This window comes from Hesperophylax consimilis, chromosome 26, assembly GCF_061612785.1.
Source record: "Hesperophylax consimilis isolate HC1 chromosome 26, BYU_Hcon_1.0, whole genome shotgun sequence".
In the NCBI taxonomy this organism is placed as follows: domain Eukaryota; kingdom Metazoa; phylum Arthropoda; class Insecta; order Trichoptera; family Limnephilidae; genus Hesperophylax; species Hesperophylax consimilis.
Window position 1 is genome coordinate 2,448,815 of NC_142861.1, and position 19,911 is coordinate 2,468,725.

Below are 19,911 nucleotides of genomic sequence, written 5' to 3' on the forward strand. Positions count from 1 at the left end.
TTAATGAAAATATATCAAATTTAACCATTATCAAATATTCCAATTTAATGAAAATATATCAAATTTAACAAATGTTTGATTTGTTTTTAATGGAAATTGAGTGAGATCAGCTTATTTTTATATAAACTTGGGATTCAATTTAAATATATTTTGTAATTAATTTGTCAAAATGAAAAAAATATTAAAGAGACCGTAGAACGAAATGTTTTTCAATCAAAAAAAAAAATGTTATTATACGTTAGAAATAAATTATTTGTTCTTTGAGTTTGTATATGATAAATATGTAGAAAGAAAAAACATGAATTGACAATATTAACATTATTATTATTATTAAAAATTGATAAATTTAATAAAAATGAGAATCCAAATTCCTTAATAATAATTATATATAATCAGAGCTAGAATTAATGATGATGTCAAGTAGTAAAATTACTTTTGATTTTTGTGATAAAAATATATTGATAAATATATTTTTTTTTATATTTTCTCGGAATTGTTGTTTTTTTACTTATTTTGTCACAATTTTCGAAAGCCAACATGCAACATCTCACATCACAGTCATTAGCACCTTTTTAATATATGTTACCGGAACCACTCCCCTTCCCGTTATATAGTTCCGAGATATAATAGTTCTTCAGGCATCGATAGTACATTGTATACCACAGCGCTAAATACAATATTTATATTTATACATTTCCTATACAGTATATCATTTATTACACTATCATACAATACAAGGGTACATGTGTTCTTAGATGGTACTAAAAGCAATCAATCTGTCAAACGAAGCAGTGAGTCAAGAAAAAACCTTAAGTTTGACCAAAGCAGTGTCAACAAGGTCAGGAATTTAATCAAAGCAGTGCGTCGACAAAGTCTTGGATTCAACCAAAGCAGTGTGTCAACAAAGCCTTGAATTGAACCAAAGCAGCGTGTTAACAGAGTCTTGGATTCAACCAAAACAGTATGTCAAATAAGCCTTGGATTCAACCAAAGCAGTGCGTCAACAAAGTCTTGGATTCATCCAAAGCAGTGTGTCTACAAAACCTTGGATTCAACCAGAGCAGTGTGTCAACAAAGTCTTGAATTGAACCAAAGCAGTGCGTCAACAAAGTCTTGGATTCATCCAAAGCAGTGTGTCTACAAAACCTTGGATTCAACCAGAGCAGTGTGTCAACAAAGTCTTGAATTGAACCAAAGCAGTGCGTCAACAAAGTCTTGGATTCAACCAAAGAGGGGCGACAATCCTTTCATTCAAAGAAAAGATTCAATAGAATGTTTAATAATTCACCGGAATGAATGTGTCAACATTGATTCTAGCAAATAGTCTGCATTCTCACTGTCTCCGTGTTGACCTTGGTCTTTTTCCTGAAAAGTTTGAATGCGGATTGAGATTTAGCAACGGGTTCGGTGGATGCGGCGATGGGTTCGTTGGAAGAGGAGGAAGCGGCCACTTCCGCGGCGGTCAGCTTCTTGGAGGACTTCCGCTGGGTGTGCTTCCGCGAGAAAAACCCCGTCTCTTTCTTCCCTGTGGCAAGTTCACTGTCCGGGACAGGCACCTTCTCCACTGGGTTATCTTTACAACTAGTAGCAGAAGTTTGGGTGTCACTGGTCGGCGATAGAGTTTCTGTTCTTTTGGTTTCACTTTGGGCCTCCTCACCACTGTTACATTTGTTTAAATTACTTTGGGCATTATCACTAGTAGTGTTGTGTTCACTGGTTTCACTGGCAGCAGGCAAAAATAAATCACATTTGTTTTGAGATCTCGATTCCTGAGAAGGGGTGGAGTCGCAGCTACTCCGGGATTTGTCGTCTACGCTCAAAGTGTTCACGCCGAGCCTCTCCTGTAGCAAGTCCGTATCCTCGATTATCCTGAGATGGTTGTTAGTTGCGGAAACAAGCTCGTTACCCCTCTTCAGCTGGTACTGCTCCAAGCATTTGTGTTCTCGGAAGAAATCGTCCGAGCCTCTGTCCGCTTTGGTCTTATCTTGGAACTTTCCTTGCTTGTGTAACTCTGGGAATATCTTCCCGGGATATTTGGCTAACTGATGATGGCTTCTGGGGGGCACGGCCGGCGGAACGTCGCCTGATGATTGACCTTCGTCGATTCTTCCTTCGGAGAGTCGGCTCTTCCCCGCGCTCCTGAAGTTAGACATCAGTTCGTACTCTTGACAATACATCTGTGGGTTGTCCGCCAGCTCCTCCATAGTCATTGCTTTTTTAACGCACGGTTTTATCGGCAATGAGCTCGGCGGTAAAATGGCTTTCGGCTTGTTTTCGCGTTCAGGAATCTTTGGCCGAACTTCGACATATTCACAACTAGGCTTTTGTCCAGTCAATGGTGGCGAAACACGCTCACTTCGATCTTCGTTGGTAGGAGACATGCGAAAGCCGTCGCACTCGCCATCAGGAAATTCACTGATCAAACAATTCATTTTGAGATACCCCGAACCGGTAGCGGACATGGATTTATGCGAATTAACTGAGAGTCGTTCGTTAACATTTCGATCTGTGAGTTTCATAGATTCCGTGCTGGAACTGTTGTAGAGGCTGTTATTTAGATAGGTGCTTTCGTTGATCTTCTCGCCGTGCATCATCTTCTTGGGTGTTTGCAAGCTGAGCGAGATCTCCGGCAGGAGGATGTTGGGTTTGAGGCTGTTGGGGCTCAAGTGTCGTAGTGTGGGCGGGGAGGTGTGCAGGGCCGGGGCGGTGGCGGAGTGATACATGGTGCGGAAGGAGGAGGAGGCGCCCATGGGGTTGGGGTGGTGAGAGCCGTCCAGGGACACGTTGGTGCGGTCGCGGAGGTGGAGGTAGTTGTCATCTCCGATCGGGGCTTGCCTGGAAAACAAAATAAATTAGTAAAATAATCGAAAGCAGTGGCGGTTTGCTCTAAGCGTTTGTGTAGTGAACTCCTAAACCGTAAAAAAGATGAAAGAGACAAACACGAATTATAATATTACTACATTTTGAGCACTTATGCTACGTCACTTAAACTCTTTATTCATTAACCCGTCCGGCACACACATGTGAAAATCTGTTTGTAGGAGCGGAACACAGAACGCACCTATGGACAGATAATTTATAAAGAATATTTCACAAGAACAATATTCTATTTCGTAAAGTGAGAGGTACATAGCTCTCTATCTCCAGGGCCAAAATATTCTTATTTTATCTCGTCGCACCTTCCACTAGCATTTAGTGTACGTGAGATCTGAGCTTTTATGAAATTCGCCAGATGTCACTTACGAATACTGTCATATTTGTGTGCGCTTCGAATAATAAAAAACAAGAAATTATTATTGGATGCTCGAAACATTTGTTTCCATTATTTTAGGGGTTTTTACCATTTTTCCTAGATTTTTACAAATATTTGACGTATTTGAAAATATTGTGAAAATTTAATGAAATTAATTTATTTTCCTCTCTGAAGATTGAATTCCCGTTGACAATGATGGAAAGTAAGTGAATAGGGATCATAAGAATGAGGAATAGGGTACTCACTTGCTGCCGTACTTGGTTTCCCTGGCTAAGGACCTCAGGAAGGCGCGGTGCTTCTCCTCCAGGCAGTAGGTGACCTCCATCAGATCCCTCAGGGTCTTCTGGTACGAGGGGATGTCCTCGATGGCCAGCGCGGGGCTGCCAGGGATCGGAGGCTGGCCACCTGCAAGGCAAACATAACATAGGTCCATTGACAATCACCACACTGAGTTCAGAAATAGTTCTAGCCGCTCCCAAGATGACAAGCCAGCGTTACCAATTGAATATTCAACTTATTTACTTATATCTGTTGCATATCTCTGACCATTACCTCTTTAAGTCACAGTGCGCCAAGCTACAAAACAGAATAACTCAAAAGCGTCCGGGTAAGGAAGCAATAAGACTAACTCAAACCGTCCAGGTAAGTAAGCAATAAGACTGACTCAAAGCGTTCTGGTAATGAAGCATTAAAAGTGACTCAAAAGTATAATAATAATAATATTTGGATGATTTGTATAGCGCCGTTTTTGTGCAAAATCAACTCAAGTGCGCTGTAGAAATATATAATGCGTTTCTTCAATGATGTTATTACTAACTATATATGGAGATAATATACTGTACCATACTTCCAGATAAGAAAGCAAAAGACTGACTCAAAGCATCCGGGTAAGGAAACGTATGACTGACTTAAAGTGTCCAGGTAATGAAGAAATAGGACTGACTCAAAGCGTCCAGGTAAGGAAGCAATAAGACTGACTCAAAGCATCCGGATAAAGAAGTAAGACTGACCTGTCCGGGGGCGCAGTAGCATGGCTTCGATAGTGTTCATGTGCGACATGAGAAGGCAGTGCACACGCTGCAGGTCGCGGGCGGGATCGAGGCGCAGCCGGAACTCCGAGTGGGGCGACCTCACGGCCTGGGGAGTGCTCTCCACGCAGCCCACGGCATCTGCTTTGGTGCCAGTGCAGCTGGAATGATTACATAATTGAGGTTAGACGCATTCAGATGGGAATAGCAGCGCGGTGTGAACAAGACCTAAAGGCTTCCGAGCCTCCAGAGACAAACATTCTTGTTTATTTCAAATTCTAAGTTTCAATCGAAGATATCTATCTACAGTGAAACTAGCTTCAGAAGTTCCCATTTAAGAAGTTTTCATAAAGTTTCAATACGGTAAAAATGGTTCAATTTATCCCACATAAAAGGTTTTGCAGATTAACAAGTTTTTTTTCCCGGTCACTTGAAAAATCTCTTAAGAGAGTTTCACTGTATCTATCTACATATACACAATGTCCGGAACTCGTAGTACAGGCCGAATTACACCTGCCGAGTGGAGAGTAGAGGTGATCACATGTAGACGAGACAATCAGTTCATCGGGATTAGTTTTGTGCTGTTAACATGGTTTTGCGATGGAGGAAAAAGAGAGTTTTACAACAAATGTCACACAATCCTAAAAAAATCTAAACTTTTGAATTTTTTTTTTCTTTCACTAACTGACTCGGCTGATTGCAGTGACCGAGTGGAGAGCGTGTGAAGCACCAAGTTGTGTATGCAGATGGGAGGGGGTATTTATTTGACCGAGTCATCAGACCTTGCTTCTATCCACTGTCTCGTCTTAACCACCCTTCATAACACGGAGAAAACATTTAAAAAAAATTTTACATTTAGATTTAATTTTATTCCTTTTTTTCGGAAAAGTTAGGATTATTAGAGAGTTTTAGAGCCGGGTCTAAGTTTCAACTCATTTCAACAGATAGCTAATAGAGATTGTGGAGAGTACACAATAGACTTTGTAGCAGTTCACTTTTGCCCCGCTACCGTTTTAAGACAAACTTAAACAAACTTTAACAAACTCCATCCAAGACTGCCTTCGTTTATGGGACTCGTGCTCTATGGGCTTTCCTAGAAGGAAGCAGAAGAGATAATTTCCTAAAGCCAGTACCAATCGGGCAGCCTTGCGGAGAGGGCGCGCCAACTGATGTGATACGAGCAACTGTCGACATATTTCACGGGAGACGCTGATGGCGGACATAGCTAGTTACAGTAGAACCCCGTTAATTCGAACCCCGATAATTCGAAAAAACACGTAATTCGAAATTTTCGCAAAAAAAAATTCCGCTGAAAAATTTTTTCATAGAAATTTTTTTTTTAATTCGAAATTCGTTAATTCGTAATTCGAAATTTATTTTTGTCCGCGCACGAAAATTTGTTCGTGTAATTCGAAAAAATTTGATTTTTGCGAAAATAAATCATAATATTTCGTAAATCTGAATCTAAAAGTCAGCCGTTTCGGTAAAACGCCGAAAAATGTATTTTTACGTGGTTATACATCGTCTTAATTAGTATTATTATTTTGTAAATCTGAATCGATTTACACTGGAATGTCGTATTTTTTCAAATTTATTTCGAATATCCGAGTTTAAAGGGCCGATAAAATACATTTTACGCGGATATATGTCGTAGTTTTACGAGTTTACGCCAAATATCTGAATTTAAAGGGTCGGCCGCGACGAAAAACTGCCGACAAAATTCGATTTACGCGGAAATATATCATATTTTTACGAATTTATTTCGAATATCTGAATTTGAAGAGCCGGCCGCGACGGAATACGGCCGCGAATTCTCGTTTTACGCGGAAACATATCGTATTTTTACGAATTCAAATTCAGATATTTGAAATAAAGGGCCTGCCGCGACAGAAAATTACCGCGAAATCTCGATTTACGCGGAAATATATCGTATTTTTACGAATATATCAATTTAAAGGGTAGGCCGCGACCGAAATCGGCAGCAAAATCTCGATTTACGCGTAAATATATGGCATTTTTATGAATTTATTTCGAATATCTGAATTTGAAGAGCCGGCCGCGACGGAATACGGCCGCGAATTCTCGTTTTACGCGGAAACATATCGTATTTTTACGAATTCAAATTCAGATATTTGAAATAAAGGGCCGGCCGCGACAGAAAATTACCGCGAAATCTCGATTTACGCGGAAATATATCGTATTTTTACGAATATATCAATTTAAAGGGTAGGCCGCGACCGAAATCGGCAGCAAAATCTCGATTTACGCGTAAATATATGGCATTTTTATGAATTTATTTTGAATATCTGAATTTGAAGAGCCGGCCGCGACGGAATACGGCCGCGAATCCTCGTTTTACTCGGAAATATATCGTATTTTTATGAATCCAAATTCAGATATTTGAAATAAAGGGCCGTACGCGACGGAAAATTACCGCGAAATCTCGATTTACGCGGAAATATATCGTATTTTTACGAATATCTCAATTTAAAGGGTAGGCCGCGACCGAAATCCGCAGCAAAGTCTCGATTTACGCGTAAATATATAGCATTTTTACGAATTTATTGCGAATATCTGAATTTAAAGGGCCGGTTGCTACGGTAATCGACCGCGAAAATAAAGAAATAATTGGTATTAATACGAATTTACAACTAAAATACCACCCGGATTTGAAGAGGCGGCCGAGAAAATCGATTTTCGGCGTATTTTTTTTTTTTTTTTTCATAAAATTTCGAATTACGTGGGAATTCGTTAATTCGAAATTTGATTTTTGGTGTCCGCTGGATTTCGAATTAACGAGGTTCTTATATTTAATCGCTGGTCATCATGTCAATCTCTCACATGTTTACAATTCTTTCCTAAGAGTTGTATGGCACCCATTTCGGTGAATCAGGTCAGATATTTTATGCTATACACAATATCACACTTTTAACTAATTTATTGCTACTTTAAAATTCCTTCCGTGCGATCAATTCTTCGAATTGTCGCACACCCCTTGAGATCATGCTAATCTTGTTATTTGAGAGTCTCTAGCCCTATTTGTTATTTGAATAAATATAATATTAACCGGTCAGCAACGTAAGCAGATATACACGATAAAATAACGATAGCAGTCAAGTACAATAAGCGTGTTTACACGTCAACGCGTGTGTTTCCACAAAAATCGTCATAACTCCGTTATTCTTCTAGTGACATCCCTAAAACAAAAAGTAGAATATTCGTATTGAATGAAGCTTCACATCTCTATTCAAAGTTATCCATAGAAACCCGTAAAAAGACCTACTCAGTGGAAGCAAATTTTACCCGCCAAATCGTAAAACGACGCCAAGAAAGCCGTTTGACGTGCCGACCCGCCTCGCAAGTTTAATTATTTTTTTAAAAATATATTTTGTATGAAATGGTCAAAAAGTGAAGTGACAGAATTGTTTATTGTACATTTGTACGATGAAATAAGTGTTTTTTTTTTACATTATCCGTGATTTTAGTATCGTTTTTACATAAAACATTACAGGTGAGTCATTTTTACAATTTTTTCATGTTTCCATTCTAAATTTAAATATTTACAAATGTTAATATTTATTTATGATACAACAATTTGAAAGCCTATTTTGTAACCTTTCTAAAACAGTTTTTACTATTCGGCTCCGTTCAGTAATGTTTCATTTATAGAGCTTTGATTGTGAGGCGGTAATAACACAACGTTTTCGTGAAATTGACATTTCGGTAAAGACATCTTAGCTTCAAGTTCGCGAAAAGTCGGAGGGGTTAATCATCGTACCTCTTTTATTCAATAACAAAGCAATCCTCATTGTCTTTTACTAATCATGTTACAATGGCCTTAGAGTGGTTGAATTTGTACGTTGAGATTATTGCATTACACTGGCGACCAATGGTGTCTAAATTATTACTAGCCCAATTGTCACAGTTACAACTTTACCCAGTTATCGGATTCCACAACTTTTTTGATTTTGGGCAGGGTGAGAAAATTTCAGATACATTTTCAAAGTTTAGCTCTACGCAAAGTGACCGGGACAGGAATATGGGTCATCTCTAGTGTCTTACCAGGTCCAGCGTCCGTGCGAGAATGCCCCTGGGTGTTTCTTCTGTGGCGGGGGGCAGTGGCCCTCGCACAACTTGCCCAGCAGGTCCAACCACTCCTTGCGCTCCACACAGTTGCCCGCCTGGATGAACAGCATCCGGTCACGGTATTCTGCAAACATCCAACCGGATATTATTACTTCTTCAAGGGAGATCAATAAAAACACTTTTGAGCACCTCATAAGGGGATTTTACTGAATTAGTAGCAAAAATAACAAAAGGTGAAAGATTGTCAGACAGTGAAATTCTCATGCAATAAGGTATTCATGGGATAGGAAAAAATACTTTATAACAGTGAAAACTTCTTATTTGGGTATCTTATAAGGAGGTTTTACTGTATCAGTGGCAAAAAATAACAGAAGGTGAAAGATTGACAGTAAAATTCTCTAGCAATAAGGTTTCAAGGAAGAGGAAAACATACTTTATAACAGTGAAAATTTATTATGTGGAACCCTTATAAGTTGGGTTTTACTGTTTTCAAAATTATTATTATAGAAATTTTCTTATAAAACTTTTCAAAGGATAGGAATCCAACACCTTCAGTTTGCCTAGACGTGATATTTATGGTAACCGGATAAAACAGAACAGTGACAAAATCGAGCATGATGAAATAATAGGTTGGGTTGTATTAGCTTAGGATAGGTGAGCTTAGGTTAAGTTAGATATGATTTGAGATTTTCATCTCAAATCCAAAAGTAAAATTGTGATTAATTTTTAGAGTATTGTGCCATGTCTCTCCTTGTTTAGGTTAACGTTTCGGACAGCGATACAGTCTCCATCATCAGGGTAGATGTCCTGCCATCGGTGCTATCCAAATATCTGCCCGGATTATGGACACTGCACTACTGTCCAAAATGTTGGCTAAAGGAGAAAGCGCGATACAGCAAATACGCCAAAAACAAATCACGATAGGAAAGGTTAGGTTGGTTTCGGTTAAATTAGGTGAGTGTAGTGTTTGGTGATTTAGGTTCGGGCAGGTTCGGGTTCTACCGAACATAACCGAACGCTACCAACGGCCTCCGATTACTGTGCCGGGTCGCGAGGAGCTCATTCTCTCGCTAGACGGCCTTTTGGCAACTTGTTACTTGTATTGTCAGTTTATTATATTCCGAATTAAACAACGTCCGTGTATAAGAATCTACGACTATTCAATATATCACCAGATCCTATTCTCGTTAGAATACTGGAGATTAAGGGCCCAGTATTCTATCCTATAAAACAACGATACGTTACAGTTAGGTTAGATGTGTTTTATTCTTTACTTTTCTTACTCGTTTTGTTTTGTTACAGTATAATGTATGTAGGGGTGGGGGTATATTACCTATCTGGAACATGTTGTTCATCCTGAGGTTGTGCGCCTCGGGGATGGGCTGCGCGGATATGATGTCAGCCAGAGGGATGGAGCACAGGGGGCTCTTCCCCTTGGCCTTGGAGTAGCTGAGCTCGCACGATGTCAGCCTGAAGTGGCGCTGCTTGAGGTTGGCGCGCCCAAAGCGCTTGCGTCCTTGCGCCTTCTTTATCATGGTGCTGAGACAGGAAAAATATTTATTAGTCCAGTTTGCCAACTCTGTTCTCATTCTGGCTTAGTCACGTCAAAAATGTTAAAAAGTTATTACATAACACAAAGGATTGATTGTACCTTCCTTCAGAGTCCGTAGTCAATCGCCGTAACAACCTCGCCAAACACCGATCGGGTAGGACTGACATTTATTTTGTATGCTAACTGCAGTAATGTAATCTGATTTCAGAGAAATGCGTATATGTCCGCCCGTGTACACGATATCCACCATTGGTTGATAGAATGCATTGTCATCGACAACGAATACATTACTGAGTTTCAGCGATGTAGGGAAGTGGGTTAATTTCCGCTTCCAAGATTTGCATTCATTCATTACAGAAAACAAAAGTGAAATTGAAATAAATGTACTTAAAAAAAAATTACAAAATTTAACTTACCCATTTCTGAATCACAAAGTAAGCAAGAAACAGTGAAAAACGCACATATTAAAAAACGATGTTGGACGCATTACAAATATTTTCAATGGAAGCTTGATTAAATGTGGTGGTTTGTAAAAGGTGTTATGGTATGTTTTTTAAAGAGTGTAAAAATGTTTGTCCAAGGACCTTGAATTTTAGTGTAATTACCACTGCACATAAGACAATAATATGTTGTATGGATAAGGAAGGACTCACCATAAGGAAAAGGGGCACTCATTTTCTTCCTGTCTATTCTCCTCACAGCAATGGCACTGAACACAATTTTATTTTGCACGAGTTGTGCGCGGATGTAAAGTGTAATAAGATAAGCGAGATAATATCTAGCGCGGATGCGGTTTATAGTGAGCTATGCGGTTCGGGTTATTGTAACAGACTGACTACACAATGTGCAGCGAAAGAGTGCGGGAATAGAAGAAGGTAGGACTAGGAACAACAATATTATCTCAGTCCAGTGGTCGCATATGTATGTATATATGTATGCATGAGATGTGTGTGTAAATTAATGTATAATACGTATTGGCGTAACCATGTAGCTTACCCTTCTTTGAGAAGAACCGGTGTGTCCTGTATTGTGCTGTTTTGTGTCTCTGTGCTGGACGATATAATCTCTAGGAATCGTTTGATAGCTTGTACCTGAAAACATTTACACAATTAATACAAGATTCAATAAACTTCTTGATGCTTATAATAATATTATATCGCAGCAAGTAACGAATTCCCAATATGTTTTCTTTGAAATCTCTTTGCTTATTTGAACCCCCCAAAATAAACAAAAGAATATCATGTAATCAAATATTCCCGCTTGACACGCAATTTCAAACAGATTTGATGTTTTTTTGACATTAGCTCCACACATGCGGTCCTGAAGTAATTAATTTCCCTTGTGGCTGTCATCTTTGGGGATGCTGTAAGTAGGGTATATTTAAGGAAATTCTGTGGAGAAAACAGGTATGAGAGGTAGGAATCTGGGGATCAGTGTGTCCAGGAGTAACTGCGGTGCAAGGGGATGGGTCAATAGAGATCTGCTGGAGAGGTCAATGGGTCTCCTTCAACCAGTGTCTCCCGACCTGGCCTGCCATGCAGTAGGTGGACAGACGCACCCGGCGCCAAGACCTAGACAAACCTCACCCCATGAACCCGAGCACCTCTGCTAAGTCACCAAATGCAGCGAATTACTTGGCGTGACATATGGCAGAGGTGTCACTTACCCATACCCGCCTCCCAAAATGTAAATGCATTTAAAAATAAAATACTGTTTTTGAAAGCAGATGAAAGACTTCCTGATTTTGGTATCGATAAATCGACATTTGCAAATAAAAATATTTTATTGTTTTTGCAACTTTATTTTTTTAATTTTATATAAAAATGTTTATTATAAAATTTGCAACTCTTGACAAATATTTTTCAAATGCTCAATGTGGTTTCAAAGAATTATTTGAAAAATTTTGGGATTGGTGTTCTCTCTTTCTAACACTGTTTAAAACATATCTCACCAAAACATAATATGAGATAGCATGACTTTTATGAGCCCGTGTCAGGCTGGGAGAAACATCTCCCAAAAAGAGTCAATGGGAAACTCACATGTCTTTCAGTACAGAAGCACTTGTATAGAGCGACCATATATTCCTCCTTGCACACTCCCGAGCTGACCAAGTTGCCGAGGGACTGAATGGTCTTCGATATGAGGGTCAGGGTCCTGTTGGTCTGCGGATCCTGAAAATACAACAACAAAAAGTGGTGTGTGAAAGGGTGGCGGTGACAGTCCATACAAAATAGGGATTTTTAACCTAAAATTGTATTGATGTAGAGCATATTTCATATGTCCTAAGGGCAATTTACAATTTGATAGCATTTCAGGGGTAAGGCAAATCGACTAGCAATCCGAAGATCGCGGGTTCAAATCTTGGCATGCGCAAAGTAAATTTTATTTGATTAATTTGTTATTTCTCAATTTTAAATAACATATAGTCTAATTGCTGGCACATTCCAGAGTAAAAGATACGCTCAGTTTCGCACTGTCCAGATGATCGCAGGTCCAAGATGATGTATCACAGTAGGACTTTGGAGACAGGTGCAAACAAGAAAAGCGCACCCATCAACCCTTTATAACTAGCATGGTCATAATAATAATAATAACATGGCATTTTTATAGCCCAGTTTAGTGTCATTTCACTTCAAGTGCACTTTACTATAACAAACCTAAAAATGGTAATTTAGTATTAGTGGTCATGTTCTTAAAATTATTCCTACAGTTTACCTTACCCAATACAGATCTAATATTATGTATAACTAGCAGTTAAAAACCCGCTCCGCGGGTTTTTGCTGCTAGGCCCTGCGGGCGGCACTTCTTGCACGGCACTGATATTAACTGTTATGGTACCTAATATAATTTGCTCATAGGAGACTTGCAGTGCTTAAATATGTGTTACAACCGTCAATGTCTATAAGTTGAATCAATATCGTATAGTTTGTCACAACAATTAAAGATAGTTATAACAAAGTTGACTGAAATAATAGATTATTACATATTGATTAATTGTACCCGTGTTTATGGATAAAAGGAGGGTAATTGTGCGATGAGATTAACAGTCGGTTTAATTAAAAGGTGTAAATTTTACTCCAACTGGTGGTAATTCTTTACCTAAAACTGTTACTGTATCTAATAAAGTTTAAAGTTAGAATATATATACACCTTCATCAGGAGAGTAAAAATCTATATATAAAGGTAGATTATTACAATATAGCGCCCCTGAGGTGATATCTCACAAAAGCGGCGCTATGCAAATTGTCCAATTAATAAATAAATATAATGTTTACATTTTATTATGTACGTATGCATTGATATACAATGTAAATAAATAAAATAATGTTATCCTATTAAACTTTATTTTATTAAAAAACAAATAACTTTTTTAACATCACTTTATTATATACAAACAATACATGTTTCATGAACGAAGTATACACCGAAGTCAAAAATTAAATATAGATTACAATTGGAAAAAAGAAGTGGAAGGAGGGGGGAGGGGTAAGAGTAGGCTGGGTTTATAAGAATTAGGAATTACAATATGAAAGACCAGTTAAGCGGGAAAATATTTAAAAGAGAGTTTATAAAAAAAAATCTTGTTAATTATATCTACTTTTATAAACATGTTCTCTTATTTCTAAAATTTCGAAATTATTTATTTGTGATGCTTTATATCCTGTGTGAAGTATTTTAAGACCTGAACAAAAAAATTGCATATAACCATAAAACAATATATTCATAAGACAAATAACATTTAATAACGGTTATTTTAATAAATTGAAAGTTGAAATACTAAATACAAAAAATTAAATATATTCTCTTCAAACGGTATTTTTACCCTATTTCTTAAGATATAAATAAACAATCAGGATTAAAGCATCGCAAATAAATAATTTTTAAATTTTAGAAATTATAAAACATGTCAATATAAAATCAGATATAATTAATAAGCATAAAAAATTATAAATAATAATGAAAAATGCCATTGCAAAGTTTAAATAAACTTCCAGAAGAAATCTTCTTATGAAACGCTTAATGGTCAAGTAATTTTGCATATTTAAATATTCGCGCCAGTTATTTGGTTAGTTTTTACACCGCCAGAGGTGCGCTCTGTGTCGGCCAGCTATTGACGGCCATATTGAATGAACGCGTGCTTTTTTCGTCAAACGTCAAACGTAATCACGTAATTGTGGATAATTTTCACTGTAATTTAATTAATCCAATGGATTATAAACTTTCTAAAACATATTTTCTTCGATATTATCCAAAAATTATATGAGGTGAAACGATATTTTTGAAGAAATATCGTATTACATGTGGCGATTCTTTTTCAGTATGAAATCGTGTCTTAATTTTTAATGTCTTATTTTTTTTGTATCCAGTCGCCTGCAAACCGAAATGAACCTTACGGTTGCTTAAAATTGAGGGGCAGATTGGTATTTTTTGCCTGCAGACCCCCAATGCAGAATTTATCCGAATCACATAATATGAATTTGACCAATCAGAGGGCCTACATCGTCCAGACGCTGGGACAATAATACTATCAGACTAGAGATCGCAAAATTTAGCATTAATTTTCAGATTTTTTAGCATTAACAATTGGAAATTTAGCGTTTTATAGCATTTTGAGGCATAATTTAGCGTTTTGTAGCAAAATAGAAAAAAATGTATTTCCTGAATGTTTCTAGCGCATATTTTAAGTATTTTTGGTAAAATATATGTTTAGCCTTCATTTGCATGTGAAAGATTATAAATAATTAATTTTAATATTAAATTAATTAGAAAGGAAACTCTAAGTACGGGTCGAACACAAACACAACAAATGCAGATTGCGATTAACATCAATAGGCGTAATTTATTTATTTTATTATTGTGTAATGTCAAAAAGCAATTTTAGCCTACAATACAAAAATATTAAATATTTACACATAAAATAGTAACAAAATTATAAAAAATCGTAGGAAAGGCTTCCAAAAATGAAATAAAGTAGGCATAATACTTTTCCCTGCACATTCACATAAAACTACCTTCCTTATGCATTTTTCTTAATTCTTCTTTAGTTGCACTGGACTAAATATTACAGTATCAGCTTCTCCAATTTGTATGGTTCTTTGACTTCTGAAATACGCTATATTCTCGGAAAGCGTTTGAATTCAGCGTACAGTATAAATTAAAAATATCAAATATTTACAGATAAAATAGTAACAAAATTGTAAAAAGAGGTAGGACAGGCTTCCAACAATGAAATAAAGTAGGCATATTTGAAATACAGGTAAATACAAAAAACAATGGAAAAGGCACTTTACTGATTGAATGATAGCATTGCGCACGTTTCAATAGTGGGCTCCTTCATTCTTGTACGCCTGTCAGTCAATACCCGGTATTTTTGGGAAATTCGCGCCTATTTCGCTAAATAGAATAATTTAGCTGAAATACGGCCCAAATCACGTTTTTCGCGTTAATTCGCGAAATAGAAATCACTGGAAACACTTTGAAATGCCTTGAAACGCAAAGAAAACTTATAAATGCCCTATTTTCGAACCATAAATATTTTTTCGCGTTTTTAGTTAAAACAAAATTTTGCCATCTCTATGTATAACACTAAATATACTGTTCATACAAAGTGATGACAAAACTATATGTGATATATGCCAATTAGAGGACAGAGGAGATATTTGGCAGGCGGGAATGGTACGGCCGCCCCAGGAACCATTTATAGTTAAACCAACATCCTGCCATAGATCACCCCAAGTGGTTCACTATGTTTGATGACTTAGCAGGGGTGCCCGGGTTCACGGTGTGAGTTTTGTCTATGTTTTTGTTTGCCCACCTACTGCGTGGTGGGCCGAATCTCCAGCTGGACTCTACCGAGGGATGGATTCATACATCCGTCACTCCTGGACACATTGGTCCCCAGATTCCTACTCACCCTTCATACTCTTTTCCTTCCCAGAACTTCCTCTCCTTCCTTTCTATAAAAATACCCTCCACACAGCATACCCAAAGAGAACATAGGCCCTGAGGGAAATGTTTTTCCTCAGAGGCTCCCGTGTGGGGAGATGCTAAAAAAAGCCTAGAGTTATCAATATACTGACCAACTAGAAAGTCTGAGAGAGAAGAAACGCTGGATCAGAAAAAAAGGAACAGTGGTAGTAAAAGAATTTCATGATTTTTTATAATAATAAGCTCCACACATTAACTGTAAAAATATTGGACGAGTACTTACAATCTGTTCCGTGGTCAGGTCAAACAGCCTCGGTCCCAGGATGGCTGGGGCGAAGAACCTCAGGAAGATAAAGCCCGACACCACCGAGTAGCGAACCTCGGCGTTGCGAGGGAACCGCTGGGCGGCGCACTGCCGCAGAGCGTCGAAAAGTCGGCACATCACGTTCGGGCAGTGAATAAAGGACTGTGTTATGGCGTCAAACATCTGAACAAAACAAATACATTACAAAATTATGCAAAGTCTTATTACATCATTCCCTTTCTTTTAAAAATTACAATAAATAAAAAATATATATTTTGCTGTCAAGTTTAATTTGTAGAACTCCATTTCAATATTAGGTTTTTTTTATATAAATAAAAATAAAATAAAAAATAAAAATAAAAATCGTAAGTAATGGAAGAAAAATAGATGTTTGTAAGTAGCCTAACCACAGTTTTGGAGCCTTCAGAAGGCGAAACAGCTGCTACGCATAATAATAATTACACAGTAGAACTTGTTTATAAAAAAAACTGTTTTTTTTATAAATTAAATAATAATATTATTGAATATATAAAAGAAAAACTTAAACCATGTAGAACCTTCCCTCTTGGTCAAAATCAATATCAATATTACTTCTTCCATCATCTTCATTGCTAGATCATTATCTCCATCATCTTCATTGCCAGATCATTATCTCCATCATCTTCATTGCGAGATCTCCATCACTTTTCACAGATAAAAAAACTAAGTTTGCAAGTGACGAAACATTGGTACATTATTTCTTTGCCGAGTGAATGAAGTTTATTTTAGTAGTTTGCTAGGAGCATTTTATAAGATTAAAAATATTATACAATAAGGCAGGTGTGGTGAGTTTGTAGCAAATCCACGGTGGATTTGTTGGCACACTAGAGGTAAATTCAGTTCAATGTCATACCTTCTCCACATAGTCCTTCAGATTAGCGAGGTTGGTGTCCACCGTGCTCTGGTCCTTAACCCTGGTAGGGTCGATCTCGCAGGGCTTTTTCTCCGAGAAAATGAGGTCCAGGGTGGGCCTCAGGGTCTGCTGCAGGTAGGTGAGGCCCGTCAGCCGCATGGCCTCATCCATCATCTTGGAGACCAGAGTGTTGCCGCGGAATATAGTTCCTGCATCACTGAAATGGAAATATTTTATGAAAACTGTTTTTATCACACAATAAGCAGCAAACTGTGAAAAGGGAGGAACAAGCAGGAGGCTCTGAGAGACTCAATAAAAATCTAGCCATAGGAGGGAGGAAACACAAAAGTCAATCTACAGACTATCGGTTAAAATGGCCCATTTTCTAATTAATAACTACATTTAAGGATGGGATGGGCTTTGCATGTCACAGCTATACAATCAAGTGCATCATGCATCGGGGACCACAGATACTTTAAAAGTACACAACTGCTAGCAAATCGAACCTGTACAAATCATAAGTAAACCCCACTGTTGAATTAGGCAGCAGCCTCTGATCAGGAGACCCAAAAAATACTTTAAAAAAAACCTTTCACTCAGACCCTTGCAGAAATGGGCAGTCCATTTGATAGATTCTCCTATCTTAACAAACCGAGTGCATATCTCTATAGCACAGGCGCAGGTGGGAATGCTATCATTGTTCTACCGGTATTTCAATTGAATATGCTCCAAGGTAATAGTGTCATCCATCCATTCAGCACCGGTGCATAGTCGGGAAACACGCCAAACGTGCATCCGATATTCGTACACAGTTGACATTCGTCACACGAGAACGGCTCATTTCTAAGGACGGGTTGTTTCGGAGGATTTGAACAATTCATCAAATTTCAACGTTCATTTCTGGGATCTATGAAAGTCCAATTCAAGTTCTGTTAGTATACCATTATAGGCTAGTTGCTTGACAAAACTGAAATAAAAACAGAACTTGAAAAAATCTTTCACAGAACTTGAAAATGAACGTTGAAATTTGATGAATTGTTCAAATACTCCGAAACAACCCGTCCTAAGACTCGTTCTTAAGTTGAACAGCTCGGCTATGGAATGATTTACCAGCCTCTGTGTTTCCTCTCTATTTTCACTTCTTCCTCTTCTCAAAATGATGATGTAGGCCCTAATAAATTATTTTCCTCGGGGCTATTATCAAAAAATCATCATCACAGCACTACAACTCAGGGTGGGATTTAACCTCCATTAAGTAAGTAAGATCCATTTTCGAATGTAACTCCAAAGGCTGCTGGCTTAGTTACAATGAAATACATGCATCAGAAATGAGAGTAGGTACTCACGAAAGCGTGGACAACTCGGCATCAGCCAGCGCCCTGATGATGGGCACCAGCAGGTCGTCGTTGGTGAAGAGCCTCACCAGCGGCTGTGCGGCGTCAGCCTTGCTGGCCACCAGCTCCCCGAGGATGAAGACAGCCGAGGAGGTGATGGGCTGGAAGATAGAAAGGTTCGTTAAATAGTTCTCAGCAATGCTTGCATAAGTAAGTAATTAAAACTAAAAATAAAAATAAATTACATTCATTACTAATTACATATAACTGCTGCAAAATTTTATGTTATGTCTGTTATGGGCAAATGTTGCGCTAAAAAATTATTGTGAAATGGAAAGGATTTTTTTGCTTCCTACTTCAGAAATCGTAAGAATTTGCAAGGGTTCTAATAGAATTTTTTTGTTTTTTGGAGTTCTCCAAGGCTCCATCTTGGGTCCAATAATGTTTTCACTTTTTATTACTTAACACCCAATCTCCATATTTATTGATTGCCTCACCTAATTGTTAACAGCCTTTACGACTGAATCCTTTCAAATCATAGTCAGCAGAGCATAAAACAACGGAAACACAAAAAGGATGACATAAATATAGAACATGGGTATCCAAAGGGCCCGTTGCGAGACGGGTTGAAGAATTACCTTCTGCGTGGCGGTCCTGAGCAGCAGCGCCTTAAGTCCCTCGTAGGCGGGGGGCAGCAGCACCTGGTCTAGAGTGTGCTGCAGCACCAGGCGCAGCGAGCCTAACGAGGCCCCCGCCACCGAGGAGAGCCGCGTGCCCGGGGGGGTGGCCCCCCTGGGCCCCTGTTGACTGCGTGATCTCAGGAAGTACCTGGAGAATAATAAAAAAAATTGTTTAATGCAATTTTATTAATTGATAGTATATTCTCAGATGATTCCTAAAACAAAATTAATTTTTTAACAGTGTTCCTCATAGCTTACAACAGCACTAAAAGCATCTTTATAAGATGTTTCAAGCATCTTAAAGCTTTAACCCTTTCAAACATGAATTAAAATTGGCAGTGGTAGAACATATTTTTTGATGCTTGATAACAATAAGTTAGTGTGTTTTTTTTTCAACACATTTCAGCCGGGAAAGGTAGTTCTACCCGTTCGGTCGATTGATGCTTAACGCCGGAAAGGGAAGTTCTACATTTTTATTATTATATACCAATCTCTTTGTAAAGGTCCCAACTATCTGTACATAAGTACTATCTGTACAATTATTGAATCGTAATGCAAGTCTTCTTTTTTTATTTATCTTCGTGCCTTTCGTTTACATCGGTATTTCAACAAAAGGATAGAATTTTATTTATAACACATTTTCTTATCATAATGATTCAATTCCTGGAATGGGGGTTTTTATGACCATGAAACCTGATTCGAATCTCTATGTATGTTCCGCCCCACCAACTCCTATGTGTAAGCGAGGGAGAGATGTCGGGCGTATTTAAAGAAAGCAGGTATGGGCAAATACCGATAGGCGGACCGTAATAAACATATTACAAGGTGAATTGAGTTGCATTTCAAATAATATT

At 38.0% G+C, this 19,911-nt stretch overlaps 1 protein-coding gene across 1 annotated transcript in view; it reads right to left on the minus strand.

Moving 5' to 3' along the window:
- Positions 1-260: 260 nt before the first annotated feature.
- The window catches only part of RasGAP1 (Ras GTPase activating protein 1), a 91,182-nt gene continuing 71,531 nt past the window's right edge, over positions 261-19,911 (minus strand). The window contains exons 5-15 of the mRNA XM_089647131.1: positions 19,016-19,205; positions 18,390-18,538; positions 17,044-17,260; positions 16,131-16,334; positions 11,959-12,090; positions 10,916-11,010; positions 9,701-9,906; positions 8,344-8,491; positions 4,264-4,442; positions 3,499-3,658; positions 261-2,835 (exon numbers count right to left, since the gene is read on the minus strand). Coding sequence (XP_089503257.1) covers positions 1,314-2,835; positions 3,499-3,658; positions 4,264-4,442; positions 8,344-8,491; positions 9,701-9,906; positions 10,916-11,010; positions 11,959-12,090; positions 16,131-16,334; positions 17,044-17,260; positions 18,390-18,538; positions 19,016-19,205 — 3,202 coding nt within the window. The 3' untranslated portion in view covers positions 261-1,313. The remainder of the gene's footprint in view (positions 2,836-3,498; positions 3,659-4,263; positions 4,443-8,343; positions 8,492-9,700; positions 9,907-10,915; positions 11,011-11,958; positions 12,091-16,130; positions 16,335-17,043; positions 17,261-18,389; positions 18,539-19,015; positions 19,206-19,911) is intronic.